At 38.2% G+C, this 19,726-nt stretch overlaps 1 protein-coding gene across 2 annotated transcripts in view; it reads left to right on the plus strand.

Annotated features, from left to right (window-relative positions):
• Positions 1-19,726, plus strand: part of UTP20 (UTP20 small subunit processome component) — a 94,993-nt gene that overhangs the window by 61,797 nt on the left and 13,470 nt on the right. The window contains exons 39-48 of one of the 2 annotated variants that reach the window (XM_034644494.1): positions 2,391-2,530; positions 2,773-2,855; positions 5,434-5,750; positions 6,773-6,912; positions 7,311-7,467; positions 11,032-11,130; positions 12,121-12,288; positions 13,661-13,827; positions 14,520-14,661; positions 15,544-15,660. In XM_034644494.1, the coding sequence (XP_034500385.1) occupies positions 2,391-2,530; positions 2,773-2,855; positions 5,434-5,750; positions 6,773-6,912; positions 7,311-7,467; positions 11,032-11,130; positions 12,121-12,288; positions 13,661-13,827; positions 14,520-14,661; positions 15,544-15,660 (1,530 nt within the window). The remainder of the gene's footprint in view (positions 1-2,390; positions 2,531-2,772; positions 2,856-5,433; positions 5,751-6,772; positions 6,913-7,310; positions 7,468-11,031; positions 11,131-12,120; positions 12,289-13,660; positions 13,828-14,519; positions 14,662-15,543; positions 15,661-19,726) is intronic. The other variant, XM_034644495.1, reaches the window with a different exon arrangement.

Below are 19,726 nucleotides of genomic sequence, written 5' to 3' on the forward strand. Positions count from 1 at the left end.
CCTTGATAGATATTTATTGTTTGGATTAATGAAAGACAGTACCCAGAAATTTAAGTCTAATTGAGGTGATATCAGGAGTTGTGACTTGAATTTATACTGTGTTGATCACATGATGTCCTGCAAAGGTAGGTTTCCCCTGTTGTTTCAAAAATTTTTAAAGAATTACCTAAGTAAATAAAAGACTACTCCCCAGAATTCCAGTTTAAAGAGTCAGTAAGCACAACCAACATATACTTTATCTCTATTGGCTTACTAGTTATCATGGGCCTATTTTCTTTTTTTGTAGGCTTTATCTCTACATCAGTTTTAAACCACGCCATACATTATTATTTTTGCTTTAAACAGTCAATTATTGAGGCGTGTGGGTGGCTCACTTGGTTAAGCATCTGCCTTCAGCCCAGGTTTGATCCCAGGGTCTCAGGATCAAGTCCCACATCTCCCTCCTTGCTCAGCAGGGAACCTGCGTCCCCCACTGCCCCTCCCCCTGCTCATGCTTTCTATCTCTCTGTCAAATAAATAAAATCTTTTAAAAAAATAAAATAAACAGTCAAGTATCTTTAAAGAGATCTTTCAAGGGACACCCGGGTGGCTCGGTTAAGTGTCTGCCTTCACATCAGGTTATGATCCCTGGGTCCTGGGATCAAGTCCTGCAGGCTCCTTGTTCAGCAGGAAGCGTGTTTCTCCCTCTGCCTGCCACTTCTCCTGCTTGTGCTCTCTCTGTCTCTCTCTCTGACAAATAAATAAATAAAATCTTAAAAAAAATAAAGAAATCTTTTAAAATAAGGAAAGATCTTTTATATTTGCTTACATATTTATAATTTCTGGTCACTTCCAATTAATTACAATTTTCTAGTCATTCCTTTGGGTAGATCCAGACATATTCCTATATCATTCTACTCCTGACAGGAAGACCTTTAAATTTTTTGTAGCACAGGTCTACTGATGAACTCTTTCAGTTCTTATTTGTCTTTTCTCATTTTTGCTTTTATAGATAATGTTTCTAGGTATGGAATTCTAGATTGAACAGTTTCTTTTTTTTTTTTTTTCTGTTCTTTAAAGATAATTGCTGTACTGTCTTCTGGTGTATATCATATCCAACAAGAAGTCATTCCTAATCTTTGTTCCTCTAAGTGTAACGTATCTTTTTTTTTTTTTTTCTGGCTGCCTAGAAAATCATGTTTTTTGTACTTGGAGTTTGTTGAGCTTTTTGGATCTATTGAGTTGTAGTGTTCTTCAGACTTGTAAATTTTGGACCATTATTTCTTCAAAGATACTTTTGGGTCCTTTCTTGCTTTTGGAGGCCACAGTGTATATAAGACCACTCAGAGTTGTTTCAAGTACACTGAGGCTCTTTTTTTTCCCCATTACTTTTTTTTCTGAGTTTCATTTTGTTTCACTTTTGTATCACTATGTCTTCAAGTTCACTAATCTTCTCTTCTTCGGAGCCTAATCTGTTTTTAATCCCATCCAGTGTGTCTTCCCTCCCATAATGACTTTTCCATTTCTAGACATTGAGTTTGGGCCTTTTTTATATCTTAACTCTCTTTCCTTAACATGTCGTTGCTTTCTTCTCCCTTCTTGATCTTATGGAATTTAATTTTATCATTTGTCTTACCTTTGTCTACTATAAGTCTATCATGTGTCGTTTTTGGGTCTGTTTCAACTGGCTGATTTTTCTTCTCATGAGAAATATTTTTCTGCTTCTTGGTATGCCTGTGCAGCTTTCCTCTCTGTGTGGCTCTCTCCTCTCTGGTGCTCTGCCCTGTGGACTCTAGCTGCCACAGCCTCAATGCTGTCTCCATACATCAGGGAGACTACTGGGCCCTTTTTGGGTTTCTCCTCCTGTGCTGTGACACTATGAATTAGGGCAATTATAAGACACACTTCATTTGTCGCCTTTCTCTCAGGGAGCACTGAACTATACTGTTTGATGTCCAGAGTCTGAAAACTGCTGTTTCATATATTTTTGTCTACTTTTCTAGTTTACAGTATGAGGGCAAATCCAGTCCTTGTTCTTTATGATGGCATGAAAGAGATGTCTCCAACGCAGTGTACTCTTGAATGCTGAGCTGTGCTTTAAAGTTAACTTTAGTGTTTGTCAACTTTTACACATGAATTTACTTCATTCACTCTGATGGCTTGAACCCATCAGAGAGGTCTGAATGGAAAAAAGCCCAAAATGCATTAATACTCTTTAATTACAGTGTCATTCCTTTACTTGACAGCATCTTTTCTTAGAGCTGGGGGGGGGAAATGGAGTATAGTTTGGGCATTCCTTCCTTTCTGTAATTGCTGATCACCTACTGTCTAAGCTTTTTTATGTATGAAATTAGCTCTGTATTTTGTTAGCAAATGTTATTCTGTGTTGATGCTCTTGATTTGTTTTACAGCATGAAAATATAACCATTGCTGCCACAGAAGTTATTGGAGCTATTTGCAGACATCTGTCTTGGTCAGCATATATATATTACTTGAAACATTTCATTCATGTTTTACAGACAGGACAGATCAATCAAAAGTTGGGTGTCAGGTACGTACATAGGGTCAAACTTCTTATTTTTTTGTTTTTAAAATGTCAATTTTGTATTGTTTCTTGAAGTAGTCTTGCTAATCTCAGTTTACTTTTACCTTGTATTAATGTTTGTTAAAGTAAAAAATAACTAAAACTGGTAAAAATAATTTTAGTGTTTGTAAGTCTTTTAATGTTTCCTTTTAATCATTGAATGATGTTGTGACTCAAACAAACATTTCTGTGTACCTTCTTTTTAACAGTTTGCTAGTAATAGTGTTAGAAGCATTCCACTTTGACCACAAAACTCTTGAAGAAAAAGTGAGAAAAATCCAGAATGATGAAAGTAAGTTTTTAAAACTTTCTTAAACTAAATTTCCATTCTGTTTTTGGATAATTGATGATGATGAATTAAAGATGGCAAAACTCAGCTTACCACCTTTTTCTGCTCCTATAGCAGTGACTAGTTAATGAGTCAGGAAGAAGTAAAAGCAGATGATTTAGTATTTGTGTAAAAACTTATTTAACAATAGAGAAAGCCATTCTAAATTATATGGGTAAAAAATCTGAGCTGTAGATTATTTATATAGAAATCCAATTTTACCACCTGCATGTATAGAAAGAATATTAAGCAACGAATGCAAAGAAAGTATAAGAAAAGAATTAAAAATTAGAGCAACAAATAATAAAATACAAAGTAGATATAATAAGAAAGATCATCAAAGCTAAAAATAGGTATTTTAAAAGATTATAAATTGGCAAAGCTCTGTCAGAATTGGTCAGTGAAATAGAAGGCATAGTAAACNTCATCAAAGCTAAAAATAGGTATTTTAAAAGATTATAAATTGGCAAAGCTCTGTCAGAATTGGTCAGTGAAAATAGAAGGCATAATAAACATTAGGAATTTTAAAAGGTCACAATTAAATGAAAAAGGTGAAATAATGTTATGATCTTTGTACTTACAAATTTGAATACTTGAGTGAGATATACATATTCTTAGAAAAATAAAATACAAAAGCTGGCTTTAGAAGAAATAGAAAATCTGGGTGTATCTCTAACCACTAAAGAAATTGACTGTAGTTAAAAACCTCCTGATGAAAATATAAGGTCCTCACTGTTTTATAGGCAAGTCCTACAAATATTTAAGGAATGGATAATTTCAACCTTATGCTTTCCATTTCAGATGATTGATAGAGGAAGCCTCCACTAACTCATGAAGTTGGTATAATTGGTTAATGGAATTTAACATATTAGCATGTGGTCATCTAAAGAGACACAAGGGAAACATTTGATTAAATTCAGTGTGTATGCTATCAAATAAGGCATAATTAGAAATTTCCTTAACCTGTTAAAAGAAAAGAATGAACACTTAAATGGGCCAAGAGACTAATTGTTTTTGCTAAAAACATTGAAATATTCTGGCCCTCAGTTTGCACTACTCCAACATTCCTTCCTAGTCAGAATTTTCTAATTCTTTGATTCACAGTAAAATCATCGTAGAGCCACACTAATTAATAGCAAAGACTGGCTTGAATTTGTAGGAACTTAAGTGTGTTTTAAACCATTAGCGTACTAAAGCGCCTTAGTGGTTCATCTTTATCTATCAAAATGCAGTGGAATCTGCATTTTGTAATTTTGCATAAACAGAAACATTAAAAATTAAAATACTTAATTGCTCAACTATCTCTTTTCTTCTTAGATATGACTGAAGTTTGAAACATTTATTGAACAACTACTATGACCTGGGCCCTTATAGACATTCTCATAAGAATCTTACAAGAACCTTAGTTGTTAGTTACCCCATTTTTTTTTAATTTAAAAAATGAGGAAAGGACTTGAATGGTTATTTTTCTTTTTTTTTTCCACTTTCTTTTTTTTTTATTATGTTCAGTTAGCCAATATATATACATGATTTGTTTTAGATGTAGTGTTCAACGATTCGTTAGTTTGCATTGACATGGATAGAACTGGAGGGGATTATGCTAAGTGAAATAAGTCAGGCAGAGAAAGGCAACAATTATATGGTTTCACTCATATGTGGAACATAAGGAATAGCACAGAGGACCGCAGGGAAAGGGAGGGAGGACTGGGAAGAAATCAGAGAAGGAGACAAACCATGAGAGACTCTGTACCAAACTAAGGGTTACAGAAGGGAGGGGGTGAGGCGATGGGGTAGCCAGATGATGGGTAGTAAGGAAGGCACATGTGGTAATAAGCACTGGGTGTCATACCCCATTATTTTTGATACAAGAAATTATAGTTCAAAAGTATAAAGTAACTTTCTCAAAGCTACATAGCCAGTAAACAAAATAAAGACTAATAGCTACCATTTTTGAAAGTCAGTGAAGTGTCAGAAACATATTTTGGGTGCATTATAGACTTTATCTCATTTAATCGTCACAATAGCCTTGCAAGATAGGCACCATCTCCAGCTTAAAAGAATCCAAAGCCTAGTCTGGTCACATGGCTTGTTAGCAGAGCCAAGCCTGAACTTGCCCCACAGTACTGTACTGCCTAATTTTCTTTAATAAACTGAACCCTGTAGTAAGGGACATTCCTGCATGAGAATGTTGGCTGCCATTATGATTTTCATGCTCATGAGTATAGGTTTTCGTTTTTGGAACCCTCCAGCCACAGTACTTTTGGAAGCTTCCTTTTGGTTAAGATCCTCCTCCCACCCTAGCCTCCCAGTGTATTCCCAGAGTACCCTGTACTTGCTCTCTCACCCTCATAATTGTGAGTTTACTTGTCTCTATTCATCATTAGGCTCCAAACTGTAAGACAGCAAAAAAACCATAACCCTCTCATTTAGTGCTGTTTCCTTAGCACTTATCTTGCCTCCCCATAGTGATGACTAATTTTAATTGGATGTTGGTGGGAAAGACTACGTAACACAACTATGTTGTTTCCTTATTTGATTTAAGGTGACTTTTGTTGTTCACTAAACACAGACACAATAGAAGTGATTGAGTTGCCAGAGAATGAAACCATGGATTTAGAGCAAATGGATGAGGAAGAGAAGGAAAACAAATGTAAGAGCTTGTCAGACAACAACAAAGAATTGGGAAATCCTGATCCAGCTGATTGTGAAGGGACATCAGCTAGAGAACCTGAGTGTATCACGGAGTCCCTCTCTTTCCTTCCTCGGAATAAGGAAGAATTGGAGAGAACGATTAAAAATATCCAAGGAACCATAACTGGGGATATCCTACCCAGGCTACATAAATGCCTGGCATCTACGGTAATCCTTCTATTTGGGGCACAGGATGTCTCTGTGAACCTGGGTGTTTGTGGGGCCCTGTCAGACTGAGGCTCCTAACTTCAGCTTCTGGATTGTCTTTTACCTCAGCATTTACAGTTCACCTCCCTTGATCTGTCTCATCATCCTTAGGTCCCTCTCCTGCTGGAGCTGAGCAGCAGTGTTTCTTCATTATGGTTTTCATGTGGTAGATAGATCCTCTCTATCTCCTAAGCAGTTAATTAAATGACTCTCATTTCCAAAAAAGAACAAGTTTTTAAAAATTAGAGTATGTTTCCCTTTTCAGCATCTTCTCTGCTGTTTAAAATTCATCTTCATCCTGGTTAACAGGGATAACATTTACTAGTGGATTCTCATGAAGTCAGAGCCTTTCCTTCTCAGTGTAAAACATGGATTGGCAGACTGTGGTCCATGGGCTGGACCTAGCCTGCAGCCTGTTGTTGTAAAGGAAGCTTTATTGGAACACGGTCACACTCACTGTTTTACATGTTGTCTAATTCTGCTTTTGCGTTACCACAGGAGAGTTGAGTACCTTCCACAGAGACCATAGGGCTAAAAATATTTACTATCTGACCCTCTACAGAAGTTTGCCAGCCCCTGGTGTAAAATATTGACTTGATCATTTTGTATATTTGTAAATATAACTTCTTATTTGAGGCACTGTATTTCTTATATACCAACAGTATCACTCAAAGTCTTGAAAATCCCAACTGATATAGATTTCTTACAATTTCTACATATTTCACAGCAGTCTTAATCTACATCAGTGAAAATTTGGCTTTATTTTTTTCTGGTTACTCCTTTGGAAAAAAAACCTTCTGTTTTATAATTGTTAAAATTATAAATTTTAACATAATTGCATAATTCAGTTTGTTCTTTAAGACAGTAAACTTGGAAATGGTCATAAGATGTATCAAAAGAGCTTACCTTTTAAATGCGAGGTTGCAGTGTTTGTAGGTCCCTGATCCATGTTTGTATTAGTTTAACCTAAATTTTTCTTACAGACTAAAAGGGAAGAAGAACACAAGCTCATAAAATCCAAGGTTGTGAATGATGAGGAAGTAGTTCGAGTTCCTTTAGCCTTTGCCATGGTAAAGCTAATGCAGTCCCTTCCACAAGAAGTTATGGAAGCTAATCTGCCAAGGTATACTGTGTAATAAATTAGAAAAGTTTGGTGAAACTCAAAAATTGGTTCTTTCTCCCTGACTGTTGAATCTCTCTTGTGAGGAAGAGGAAAGTACTGTCACAGTTTGCTGTGATTTCAAATCCTAATTGGGAAATTTGGGTATTGATNAGAAAAGTTTGGTGAAACTCAAAAATTGGTTCTTTCTCCCTGACTGTTGAATCTCTCTTGTGAGGAAGAGGAGAAGTACTGTCACAGTTTGCTGTGATTTCAAATCCTAATTGGGAAATTTGGGTACTGAANGATTTCAAATCCTAATTGGGAAATTTGGGTATTGATTAATTAAGAGACAGAAGGATATTTGTATTTTTATTTGCTTCTGTGTTTTGATTAGTCCTTTTCAACTTTTCATTTTCTAGTATTTTACTGAAAGTATGTGCCCTCCTCAAGAACAGAGCACAGGAAATCAGAGACATTGCACGCAGCACGCTAGCAAAAATAATAGAAGACCTGGGTGTCCACTACCTACAATATATTTTAAAAGAATTACAGACTACCCTTGTCCGTGGATATCAGGTAAATGGCATTATGTGCCTTATATTCACTCAGGTTGGATTGAAATTCAAATATTTGCAATTTGAACACTATAAGTGATGGTGCTTTTTGTCTGTCTTTAGTAAGGTTGCTGCACTGCAGTAGCAATCAAGAATATTCACAAGTTTCTAATCAGCATTTTGAAAATCTGTTTTTAGAAAAACTCCTATATTTGAATATAAAGACACTTATAGGCCTGTTTATAAAGACACTTATAGGCCTGGGTTATATAACCTGTCTTTTTTCCCAAAGCATTTGATAACAAGTTTTGTATTTTCTGAGTTGTTAAAAAATATTCTTGTTGAATGCATGTTGACTATTACCACAAATGTGAATAATAAAGTACACATACATTTGTTTAAGAGTTGAACTATATACTATAAGTGATAAAAATAATAGGATCTCCAGGTGGAATACAAAGCTCTTTGAGTAGTTACATGGCTGGCTAGCTCCTCACTACTCCAGGTGTGGATCTTGGATAAGCACCATCAGCAACACCTGGGAGCTTGGTAGAAATGCACAGTTTAGGGCCCTGCACCTGACCTATGCTTCTGCATTTCTCAAGTTTGAGAAACACTGTAGCTTGTTCTTTTCAAGTACCCAGTCAAGACTCCTGGTAGTTAGCTTTACTTTCTGTATCTGAATTTGCTCAAAGGTAAGCTTGCTATTCTATAGGTTATATATCTAACACACTAAAAATATCAGTATTCATTTTAATTGTCTCTCTTTGTATAGTTTTTTGATGGTTGCTCTAGGAATTACCATATACATACTTATTTTTAATATTCTACTTAGAATTAGTGTTTTACGACTTCAAGTGAAATATAGAAAACTTACCACAATATGGATCCCTTCACCCTTTTTTTATTCTATAGTTCTTTGTCATTATATCTCTATATATTGAAAACTTCATCAGGCAGTGGTAGAGTTTTCGCTTGTAATTGTCAAATATATTTTAAAGAACTCAAGAGGGAAGAAATAGTTTGTCAGTTTGCCCAGATATTTATCATTTCTGCTGCTCTTACATTTCTGAATTTCCAAGTTTCTTTCTGGTAATCATTTCCCTTCAGTCTAAAGAACTTCCATCAGCAATCTTGTAGGGCAAGTATGGTGGCAGCAAATGCTCTTAGTTTCCTGTCATCATTGACAGTACTTTTCTTTCAGCACTTTAAAAATATTGGATCACTTCTTTCTGGCCTTTCTGATGACTAATCCAGTTATTCAAATCATTGTCCCCCTCTAAGGAATGCATCGTTTTCTCTTCTGGCTGCTTTAAAGACTTTTTCTTTGCCTTTATTTTTCAGTAGTTTGATTATGATGTATCTGAGTTTGCTCTGCAGTTGGACGGGGACAGGGGAGGTACCCTATATGAGATTTGCTGAGCTTCCTAACCAAATTGGGGAAGTTTTGAGCCATTATTTCTCCAGATACTTTTTCTGCACTGTACTTTGTCCTCTCCTGGAACTCCAGTGAAATGAATGTTAGACTTTCTGTTTTTGTCCCACTGGTTCAGTTCTTTCTTTCTGTTGAATAATTTTTACTGATCTGTCTTCAGGTTCACTTACTCCTTCCTTTTTCATCTCCATCCTGCTGCTGGGCTCATCCAGTGAATTTCTTATTTGGGTTGTTAGGTTTTTCAGTTCTAAAATTTCCATTTAATTCTTTATATCTTCAGTTTCTTGGCTAGCACTTGAGTTTTCCATTCGTCTCAGTCCTCCAGGTAGAAAGCTGGGGCTTTATTGCTCCCACTTTGCCATGCACTTCCCACGGCTGTGCCCACAGGAGGGGCCAACCTGTGACGAAACAGAAAGAGAAGAGCAGCTAGAGTTGGCCTACCCTCTGGGCATGTAGTTCCACTGAAACAGAGGAAAGTCCCTTCCCACAGAGTTGTGGCTCTTCCCAGTTCCTATTTCTAGGCCATTGCCACCACCACGAGGGGTCTGGAAGAATGGAAAACAGAAGAAAAAACAGGGATTTCCTCCCTCTCTTAGAGCATTATGTGTTCCTGCTCCTACTCGTTGAGCTGTGGGGCTTCTCCTAGAGTTCCCTGTGTCCTGGCATCCACTTCATGTTAGCTGGGGGATACTGAACAGAAAACAGAGGTAAACTCCCTGGAAGTTAGGCTTGCATTCTAGTGTTCCTCCCTAGTAGCTGTTCCATGCATCCTTTCCAGGTGTTACAGCTGCTTTCAGTGGGAGAGACAGAGTAGGGTGTGCTTTTTCCATCTTACCTGGAATCAGAGCCCCTGTCAGTATTCATTTTTATTCTGCCCTTCCAACCAGCATTTATTTCGTGGGCTGCTTTATGTGACATGCTGTGTTAGGCAGCGGGCATAGGATAAATACAGTATATCTCCATCTTTTGGATTCATTCATATTTTAATGGAGCACCTGAGATGTTTAAATGAGTAGCCCTTTTTTCTCTGACCACCTGTTCTTTAAGTCCATTCCATGATTTGTTAAAATAATTAAAATAGGGATGAAAGAAAAACTAGTTTGGGTTTTAGTGTTAATACACTTAATAGTGTTAACACTATCAAACTATATTCCTCAAATGTCATTCTTCATCCTCCCCCCCAAAGGACTTTTAAGTATAAAGCCCACAGCAAACATTTTAAGTATATAAAAGTACATAAAGATCTCCAGTAGATACATACAAAATTGTGCCTTTAGAATCCAGTCGAGGGGTGCCTGGCTGTCTCAGTCAGTAGGGCATGCAACTCTTGATCTTGGGATTGAGTTTGAGCCCCACGTTGGGTGTAGAGATTACTTAAAAAATCAAATCCAATCTATATATTGATAACCAATTAGGTACTGACAACCAATTATGTTTCCTTAGCCTGTGATCATTATCTGATGTTCACCGTGATAATTTTATAGCATTAGAAGCAGCATAAAGAATGCAGAAAGCTTGAGAGGCAACATAGAATCGTGATACAGAGCAGGGGCTCTGGCACCAGTCCATATGGTTTCAAATCCTGACTGTACCACTGCCTACCCATGCAGCCTGTGGCAAGTTACTTGATCTCTCTGTGCCTCAGCGTCCTCATCTGAAAAGTGCTGATAATATAGCACCTACACCATAGATACAGTGAGTGAGGATTAAATGATTTAATACGTGTATGAGGTATTAATACAATGGTATTAATAGCCCATAGTAAGCTCTTAGGAATGTTAGCTGTGGTTACTATTAAGGGCAAAAATTTGTCTGTTTCCTTCAGAACAGCTTTGATTGTATTCAACATTGGCAAGCTCCTTAATGCACAGGTTGGTTTTTAAAGTTCAAGGCTCTTGTGCCTTTCTTTATAAATCAGTGGCCTGGTTTAGTCACAGTAATAGATCCCAAGCATAGTAATGTGTTTCTGAGCATCTTTTGTACAAAGTGATCATTTGGTTAGTCTTTTACATGGTGATATTTGTCAAAGTTTCTCCCTACAGTAATGACAGATATTACTCTGAGTGCTGTTTGCAGTACTTCTTAGATCTTATTTTTTTCCTAGTGTGGGATTCTTCACCATTCATATTGTTACTGTGCATTTCATTTTAGGTCCATGTGCTAACTTTCACTGTTTACATGTTGCTGCAAGGCCTCACCAACAAGCTGCAAGTTGGGGATTTGGACTCTTGCTTAGATATAATGATTGAGGTAAGTCTTAGGAAAAGGGAGTTGCACTTTTTTTTTTTTAATTAGGCAAAGGACACACAAAATCAGTTCACAAATTAAGAAATAATTATAGCCTATAGAAATGAAAATAATATTCTGTCTTATCTCTTAGATTAGCAGAGTTTAAAAGCTGATCAAGTGACATGAGATGGGCACTCTGCCATCCCTTTAGGTCATGAGTTTTGGTATAACCTTTCTGGAAAGAAAGCTGATGTTGTGTATCAAGAGCTTTAAAATAAGCAAAAATTTCAACTACTTTGAAGAATCTGTTTTAAAGGAATAATCAAAGATATATTTAGTCTGGGGTTTATATAAAAGTATAAAGCTTTACCTATAATAATGAAAAATAGAATAATGAAAAATTTATAACAATAAACTTTTAAAATTGGATAATGTGGTAATTTGGGGTGGGATTAAGAAGAGACTAAATTTGCCACATNGCTTTACCTATAATAATGAAAAATAGAATAATGAAAAATTTATAACAATAAACTTTTAAAATTGGATAATGTAATTTGGGGTGGGATTAAGAAGAGGCTAAATTTGCCACACAGCCTTTGTTTGTTCATAAAAAAAAATGTAGACACTTAAACATTTTGAATTAAATACATCAGTTTTGATAATTAAGTTGCAAATATCATAAGAGTTTTTAAAGAGAAATTAAGCTACTCTTTGGTAATATCAAAGAAGAAGTACCTGTCTGTCTATTCTATAATTATATACGTAAATGTGTATAGTATTCTTCTTTCATTTCCCCTTAGAAAAAAACCTTTCGGTGTTTCTATATTTGCTTGTCTTTCAGTAATTGGTCTCTGAACTACCTTGAAAAAGTGGAATCTAATAGGAATTCCTACCATCTAATTTCAGTCCTGTCTGACTTGCTTTCCCTTGATCTGGGTGTATCAGAGACTGCTTATGTTGACATATTTTGCTGATTGCATATAATTGCCACTTGGCTTTTTCCTCTCAAAGATTTTTAACCATGAGTTGTTTGGTGCCATTGCTGAAGAGAAGGAAGTGAAGCAGATCCTCTCCAAAGTTATGGAGGCACGAAGAAGCAAGAGTTATGATTCTTACGAAATCCTGGGCAAGTTTATAGGGAAAGATCAGGTTACAAAACTTATCCTTCCATTAAAAGAGGTAAGAACTTGAATGCAATACAGGAGATCCTCATGTTACAGTATCATGAGTTCTTGAAAAGAGCTACCATGCGGGATAAACCTAAGTGCTCCACTTAACTACCAGGATCTCCTTTGGTGCTAAGGGCACCTGTACCATATAGCCACTAGCTGGCAGCCCTAGTTGGGCATTCTAAACCAAGAACCAGAGTCCTGGATGTAAACCATGTGATACGGAAGCAAAATAATTGAAATGCAGGTGAATTTTATAGCTGGGTCAAGTCAGCAGCTAAGAACGTAGCTTTTGTGGAGTCAGATTGCCAAGTGGCATTTGTCGAACACGTATTATGTTCTAAGCATTGTTTCATTATCACTTCTAATCCGCACAATCAGTTTGAGATCAGTGGTACTTCTATCTAACGAATAAGAAAATGCACGTTCAGAAAGGTAGAAAAGTGGTTAAGGAGGAAAGTAAGGATTTAGTGGTAGATCTTTCTGTTCCAAAGCTCACATTCTCTGCACTGTTTTCATTCTGCCTCCTGTTGGGCAGAGACTGTAGTTTACTTAACCTTCATAATGTTCTCTGTGCCTAATGCAGGGGTGAAAATTCAATAAACGTTAATAATTCTTTTTATTACAATTTTATGTACTAAAACCAGCACTATTTAATGACATGAATTAACCAAATGTTAATTTCAAAGGTTTTGGTGTTAGATTAACTCTGTATTGTTCCTACAATGCACTCATCTTATCTAAACCTAAGAATGTTAGATAGGTTTTGAGGCTGAAAAAGAGTCAACAGAGCACATGAATTTTCCATTTATATCAAGTCCCTCCAAGGTAATGAAAGTTATTAACACCATGTCCTATGCAAAGGAATAGCTATAAAGTGCTGAGGCTTGTGTTGGGGTTGATGGTCGTGGATTCCCATTAAGTTCCTCTAATTTGGCCCAATGACTAATATCACACCTTGAGGTTTGTCCATCACAGCACTTTATTAGCATGGTTTCAGATGAGTAGTGACTACACTTTGTTACTGTCGTGTATGTGTGTGTGCTTGCCTGTAAGGCACTTGGAGGGTTGACGTCTTCCAAGTGTCACATCGTATCTCCAGCCGTGAGCCCTGAGATCTCACCACCAGAGAGCACAAGAGGGAGTACGAGATATCCAGAGGCACACTTGCTGCTGATAGTGGTTGTCTCTGGGATTGAGGTTATGTGTAGATAATACTTTGTATGCTCTGTTTGAAATTTTATTAAGAATGTTTCTTTTTAAATTAGAAAACAAAACCAAACATATATTAAAAAGCAAATATATATTTTAGAAACCACCATTACAACAAACAAAAATGCAGTCCTGTGTTACCTCAGAGTGATATTTATGTTTGCCTTTAGATCTTACAAAACACCACAAGTTTAAAACTGGCCCGGAAAGTTCACGAAACCTTGCGCCGCATCATAGCAGGATTAATTGTAAATCAGGAAATGACGGCAGAATCCGTTCTATTGCTCAGTTATGGTTTGGTCAGTGAAAATCTCCCCCTGTTAACAGAAAAAGAAAAGTAAGTTTGAAAGAAAAAACAAAAACCCAAAACCTACCTTAGGTGCTTGCTTCTGATAAGCCATTCAGTTCTTATTTACTCGTAAGTGGATTAATTTAATAATTTACCTTAGTAGTGTGTGTGTGTGTGTATGTGTATGTATATATATAAGATGGTACTACTTTCTGGTGTTTGGGCTAACGTCCTTCCAAGTAATAAATTTCACCTGGAGATTATTTTTTCGATAAATGAATGAGTTAGCTGTGACAGCAGCCGGGTGTTTTGGTATTTCTCTGAGACCGTTTTTGTTTTATTTATTGAATCAAAGTTATATATATTTTAAATATATACCTTTTGCTCTGATTAAACAGATACTTAAACCTTAAAAGCTTTTAAAATAACTTCCTTTGAATTTTGCTTCTGGGTTCTGAAAGAAACTCCTTGGCATATGTTTTCAAAATTCAAATGGAGTGTCCCCTTACTATCCATCTTAACTGTGTGTTCACCAGTCTGATATCTTTTTCTGGGGTTGTTCTACCACCTTGATAAACAACCTGAGAATCTCTGTGGTTCTCATGGTTAAAGGAGAAAAAATGCCCACAGCGAACAGCACATGCCTTAGCGCTGGGCTGCATCGCCAGACAGGGCCACAGTGACTGCCTGGAGTACAGCATACAGTGTTCTTCTCCCTCTTCTTCCTTTGTGACTGACAGAAATCCAGCAGCCCCTGCACAAGATCCACGTCTCCCACCTGAGAGCTGTCTTCTGCTCCCCCCAACGCCAGTTCGAGGTGGGCAGAAAGCTGTTGTGAGCAGGAAAACCAACATGCACATATTTATTGAGTCCGGGCTTCGGGTAAGAATTAACCTTAAAGTGCAATTTGCTACCCACAGTGAGTGCGCCTTTTAATCCTCTGCTAAATTTCCAGTACTGCTCATTTCCATTATAAATGCCTTACCATAAATAAATTATGGGATTTTTTTAAAGGTGAATCGGTCCGTTTACCATTTCTCTCTTCCAGTACTTATTTGATGACGTACCTGTCTCAGAATGAATGATTCTGACCTCTAACATTTATCATGGGTTCGCTGTTGTTTTGCATGGGCATCTCTAAATTGATTTTGAATTTTTTTTAAAAAGAGATGAGCTTCTAAAAACAAAAATTGGATCATTTATTTCTGTTTTAAAACCCTTCACTGGCTCCTGTTTTTCCTAAGAGCCCAGTCCTTCCTCTGGGCTCCGAGGGCCTAGCCTCCAATTGTACCATTCTAACACATCCCAGCCCCACTGGCCTCAGTTCTCTAGTCCCCACACTCGTCCCACTCCAGGACCTCACCACCTGCTCCTTCCTTTGCCTGGGTCCCCACAGAGTCTCAAAGCACGCTGCGTTTACAGTTCGTTAGTTGCTAGTCTGCCTTCCTGGCTGAGGTCCGTCATGCAGGGACCGTGTTCATTGTGATCACTGCTGTGTCCTGTGCGTGGAGCCAGCACCTGAATCAAAGCAAATGCTGAGTAATCACTTGGTAAATGAAGGTAGCATCTCAGCTCCACCCTGAGCTCCCACTTTCTTCACTTACGAGAGTCTCCCAGACCCTTTTCCCATTCCTTCCATTTTTGTCACGTCAGACAGAAGCATCTTAACATATTTCATGTTTGTCTCTTAAAATCATTTCACCTTCACCTAAGTCATTTGGTCTTATGGGCAACTGCTGTGAAATACTGTTTTGAATCTTTTAGCTGCTACATCTGAGTCTGAAGACTTCCAAGATCAAGTCTTCAAGTGAGACTGTTCTGGAAATGTTGGATCCTTTTGTCTCTCTCCTCATAGACTGCCTGGTTTCCATGGATGTAAAGGTGAGTTCTGTTGCTTCACAAGAGCCGTGTTGTGCACAATATCCAGAACTTTGAGGTTTGTGCTTCACAAGATGATTGAGTTTTTAAGTGGATTTATGATATTATAAACTACCTCTGTTCCCTGCATTACATTGCTTTCCAGTGGAATAATCCCTTATATTTGGATAGCCTTTAACAGTTTTATAAGCCCTGGAACATACATTACTTATTTGATTTGATCCTCACCATCGTGTCATGAGGGTGAGTTGGGGGGTCCCCATGTCAGCATTAATCCTCTTTGTCATCCTTGATACTACTACCCCCCACTGGTATGAATCCTCATAACGACCCATGAGGCACATATTATTAATGGTTCTGTTTTATTGATGAGAAAGCTAGGCCTTGGGCTAAGTGACTTGGCCCAGATCACAGATCTAGTATATGAGCCTCAGTGTGTCAGACTCCAGAGCCTACACTTCTCCATTTCCCGATTGCCTTTCTTACAGTGAAGGTGCCAGGAGGTTAAGTAACGTCTCTGTAGTTAAGTAGGTAATAAACTGCAGAGCTGGAATCTGAGCCCTGGCCTTTGACTCTCAAGGCCTTTCCTCTGTCTTCATCTAATCTAGCCCAAGAAAACCGTTACAGCAACCAGAGCAGCGTGGGTCTGTTAGGGTAGAGCTGAGCTAGGTGCACTAGCTGATCTCAGCAATCTCTTAGACTTAGCCCAGAGGTTCAGGGGTTCTCATATAATCGCTTGCTCTCAGTATATGTTTTTCATATCTTTTGGACAGCACTTAACTATTAAATTCTATAGTGTATTGTTCCCATACCTAATTTCTGAGCCAGCTGTCTGCTCCTTAAATAGAGGGATGGTGTGGGGCGCCTGTCTCGGCTGGTAGTGCATGCAACTCTTGATCTCANTCATTTCCATTATAAATGCCTTACCATAAATAAATTATGGGATTTTTTTAAAGGTGAATCGGTCCGTTTACCATTTCTCTCTTCCAGTACTTATTTGATGACGTACCTGTCTCAGAATGAATGATTCTGACCTCTAACATTTATCATGGGTTCGCTGTTGTTTTGCATGGGCATCTCTAAATTGATTTTGAATTTTTTTTAAAAAGAGATGAGCTTCTAAAAACAAAAATTGGATCATTTATTTCTGTTTTAAAACCCTTCACTGGCTCCTGTTTTTCCTAAGAGCCCAGTCCTTCCTCTGGGCTCCGAGGGCCTAGCCTCCAATTGTACCATTCTAACACATCCCAGCCCCACTGGCCTCAGTTCTCTAGTCCCCACACTCGTCCCACTCCAGGACCTCACCACCTGCTCCTTCCTTTGCCTGGGTCCCCACAGAGTCTCAAAGCACGCTGCGTTTACAGTTCGTTAGTTGCTAGTCTGCCTTCCTGGCTGAGGTCCGTCATGCAGGGACCGTGTTCATTGTGATCACTGCTGTGTCCTGTGCGTGGAGCCAGCACCTGAATCAAAGCAAATGCTGAGTAATCACTTGGTAAATGAAGGTAGCATCTCAGCTCCACCCTGAGCTCCCACTTTCTTCACTTACGAGAGTCTCCCAGACCCTTTTCCCATTCCTTCCATTTTTGTCACGNTTTTATGTACTAAAACCAGCACTATTTAATGACATGAATTAACCAAATGTTAATTTCAAAGGTTTTGGTGTTAGATTAACTCTGTATTGTTCCTACAATGCACTCATCTTATCTAAACCTAAGAATGTTAGATAGGTTTTGAGGCTGAAAAAGAGTCAACAGAGCACATGAATTTTCCATTTATATCAAGTCCCTCCAAGGTAATGAAAGTTATTAACACCATGTCCTATGCAAAGGAATAGCTATAAAGTGCTGAGGCTTGTGTTGGGGTTGATGGTCGTGGATTCCCATTAAGTTCCTCTAATTTGGCCCAATGACTAATATCACACCTTGAGGTTTGTCCATCACAGCACTTTATTAGCATGGTTTCAGATGAGTAGTGACTACACTTTGTTACTGTCGTGTATGTGTGTGTGCTTGCCTGTAAGGCACTTGGAGGGTTGACGTCTTCCAAGTGTCACATCGTATCTCCAGCCGTGAGCCCTGAGATCTCACCACCAGAGAGCACAAGAGGGAGTACGAGATATCCAGAGGCACACTTGCTGCTGATAGTGGTTGTCTCTGGGATTGAGGTTATGTGTAGATAATACTTTGTATGCTCTGTTTGAAATTTTATTAAGAATGTTTCTTTTTAAATTAGAAAACAAAACCAAACATATATTAAAAAGCAAATATATATTTTAGAAACCACCATTACAACAAACAAAAATGCAGTCCTGTGTTACCTCAGAGTGATATTTATGTTTGCCTTTAGATCTTACAAAACACCACAAGTTTAAAACTGGCCCGGAAAGTTCACGAAACCTTGCGCCGCATCATAGCAGGATTAATTGTAAATCAGGAAATGACGGCAGAATCCGTTCTATTGCTCAGTTATGGTTTGGTCAGTGAAAATCTCCCCCTGTTAACAGAAAAAGAAAAGTAAGTTTGAAAGAAAAAACAAAAACCCAAAACCTACCTTAGGTGCTTGCTTCTGATAAGCCATTCAGTTCTTATTTACTCGTAAGTGGATTAATTTAATAATTTACCTTAGTAGTGTGTGTGTGTGTGTATGTGTATGTATATATATAAGATGGTACTACTTTCTGGTGTTTGGGCTAACGTCCTTCCAAGTAATAAATTTCACCTGGAGATTATTTTTTCGATTAATGAATGAGTTAGCTGTGACAGCAGCCGGGTGTTTTGGTATTTCTCTGAGACCGTTTTTGTTTTATTTATTGAATCAAAGTTATATATATTTTAAATATATACCTTTTGCTCTGATTAAACAGATACTTAAACCTTAAAAGCTTTTAAAATAACTTCCTTTGAATTTTGCTTCTGGGTTCTGAAAGAAACTCCTTGGCATATGTTTTCAAAATTCAAATGGAGTGTCCCCTTACTATCCATCTTAACTGTGTGTTCACCAGTCTGATATCTTTTTCTGGGGTTGTTCTACCACCTTGATAAACAACCTGAGAATCTCTGTGGTTCTCATGGTTAAAGGAGAAAAAATGCCCACAGCGAACAGCACATGCCTTAGCGCTGGGCTGCATCGCCAGACAGGGCCACAGTGACTGCCTGGAATACAGCATACAGTGTTCTTCTCCCTCTTCTTCCTTTGTGACTGACAGAAATCCAGCAGCCCCTGCACAAGATCCACGTCTCCCACCTGAGAGCTGTCTTCTGCTCCCCCCAACGCCAGTTCGAGGTGGGCAGAAAGCTGTTGTGAGCAGGAAAACCAACATGCACATATTTATTGAGTCCGGGCTTCGGGTAAGAATTAACCTTAAAGTGCAATTTGCTACCCACAGTGAGTGCGCCTTTTAATCCTCTGCTAAATTTCCAGTACTGCTCATTTCCATTATAAATGCCTTACCATAAATAAATTATGGGATTTTTTTAAAGGTGAATCGGTCCGTTTACCATTTCTCTCTTCCAGTACTTATTTGATGACGTACCTGTCTCAGAATGAATGATTCTGACCTCTAACATTTATCATGGGTTCACTGTTGTTTTGCATGGGCATCTCTAAATTGATTTTGAATTTTTTTCAAAAAGAGATGAGCTTCTAAAAACAAAAATTGGATCATTTATTTCTGTTTTAAAACCCTTCACTGGCTCCTGTTTTTCCTAAGAGCCCAGTCCTTCCTCTGGGCTCCGAGGGCCTAGCCTCCAATTGTACCATTCTAACACATCCCAGCCCCACTGGCCTCAGTTCTCTAGTCCCCACACTCGTCCCACTCCAGGACCTCACCACCTGCTCCTTCCTTTGCCTGGGTCCCCACAGAGTCTCAAAGCACGCTGCGTTTACAGTTCGTTAGTTGCTAGTCTGCCTTCCTGGCTGAGGTCCGTCATGCAGGGACCGTGTTCATTGTGATCACTGCTGTGTCCTGTGCGTGGAGCCAGCACCTGAATCAAAGCAAATGCTGAGTAATCACTTGGTAAATGAAGGTAGCATCTCAGCTCCACCCTGAGCTCCCACTTTCTTCACTTAC

Source organism: Ailuropoda melanoleuca, chromosome 15, assembly GCF_002007445.2.
Source record: "Ailuropoda melanoleuca isolate Jingjing chromosome 15, ASM200744v2, whole genome shotgun sequence".
NCBI lineage: Eukaryota > Metazoa > Chordata > Mammalia > Carnivora > Ursidae > Ailuropoda > Ailuropoda melanoleuca.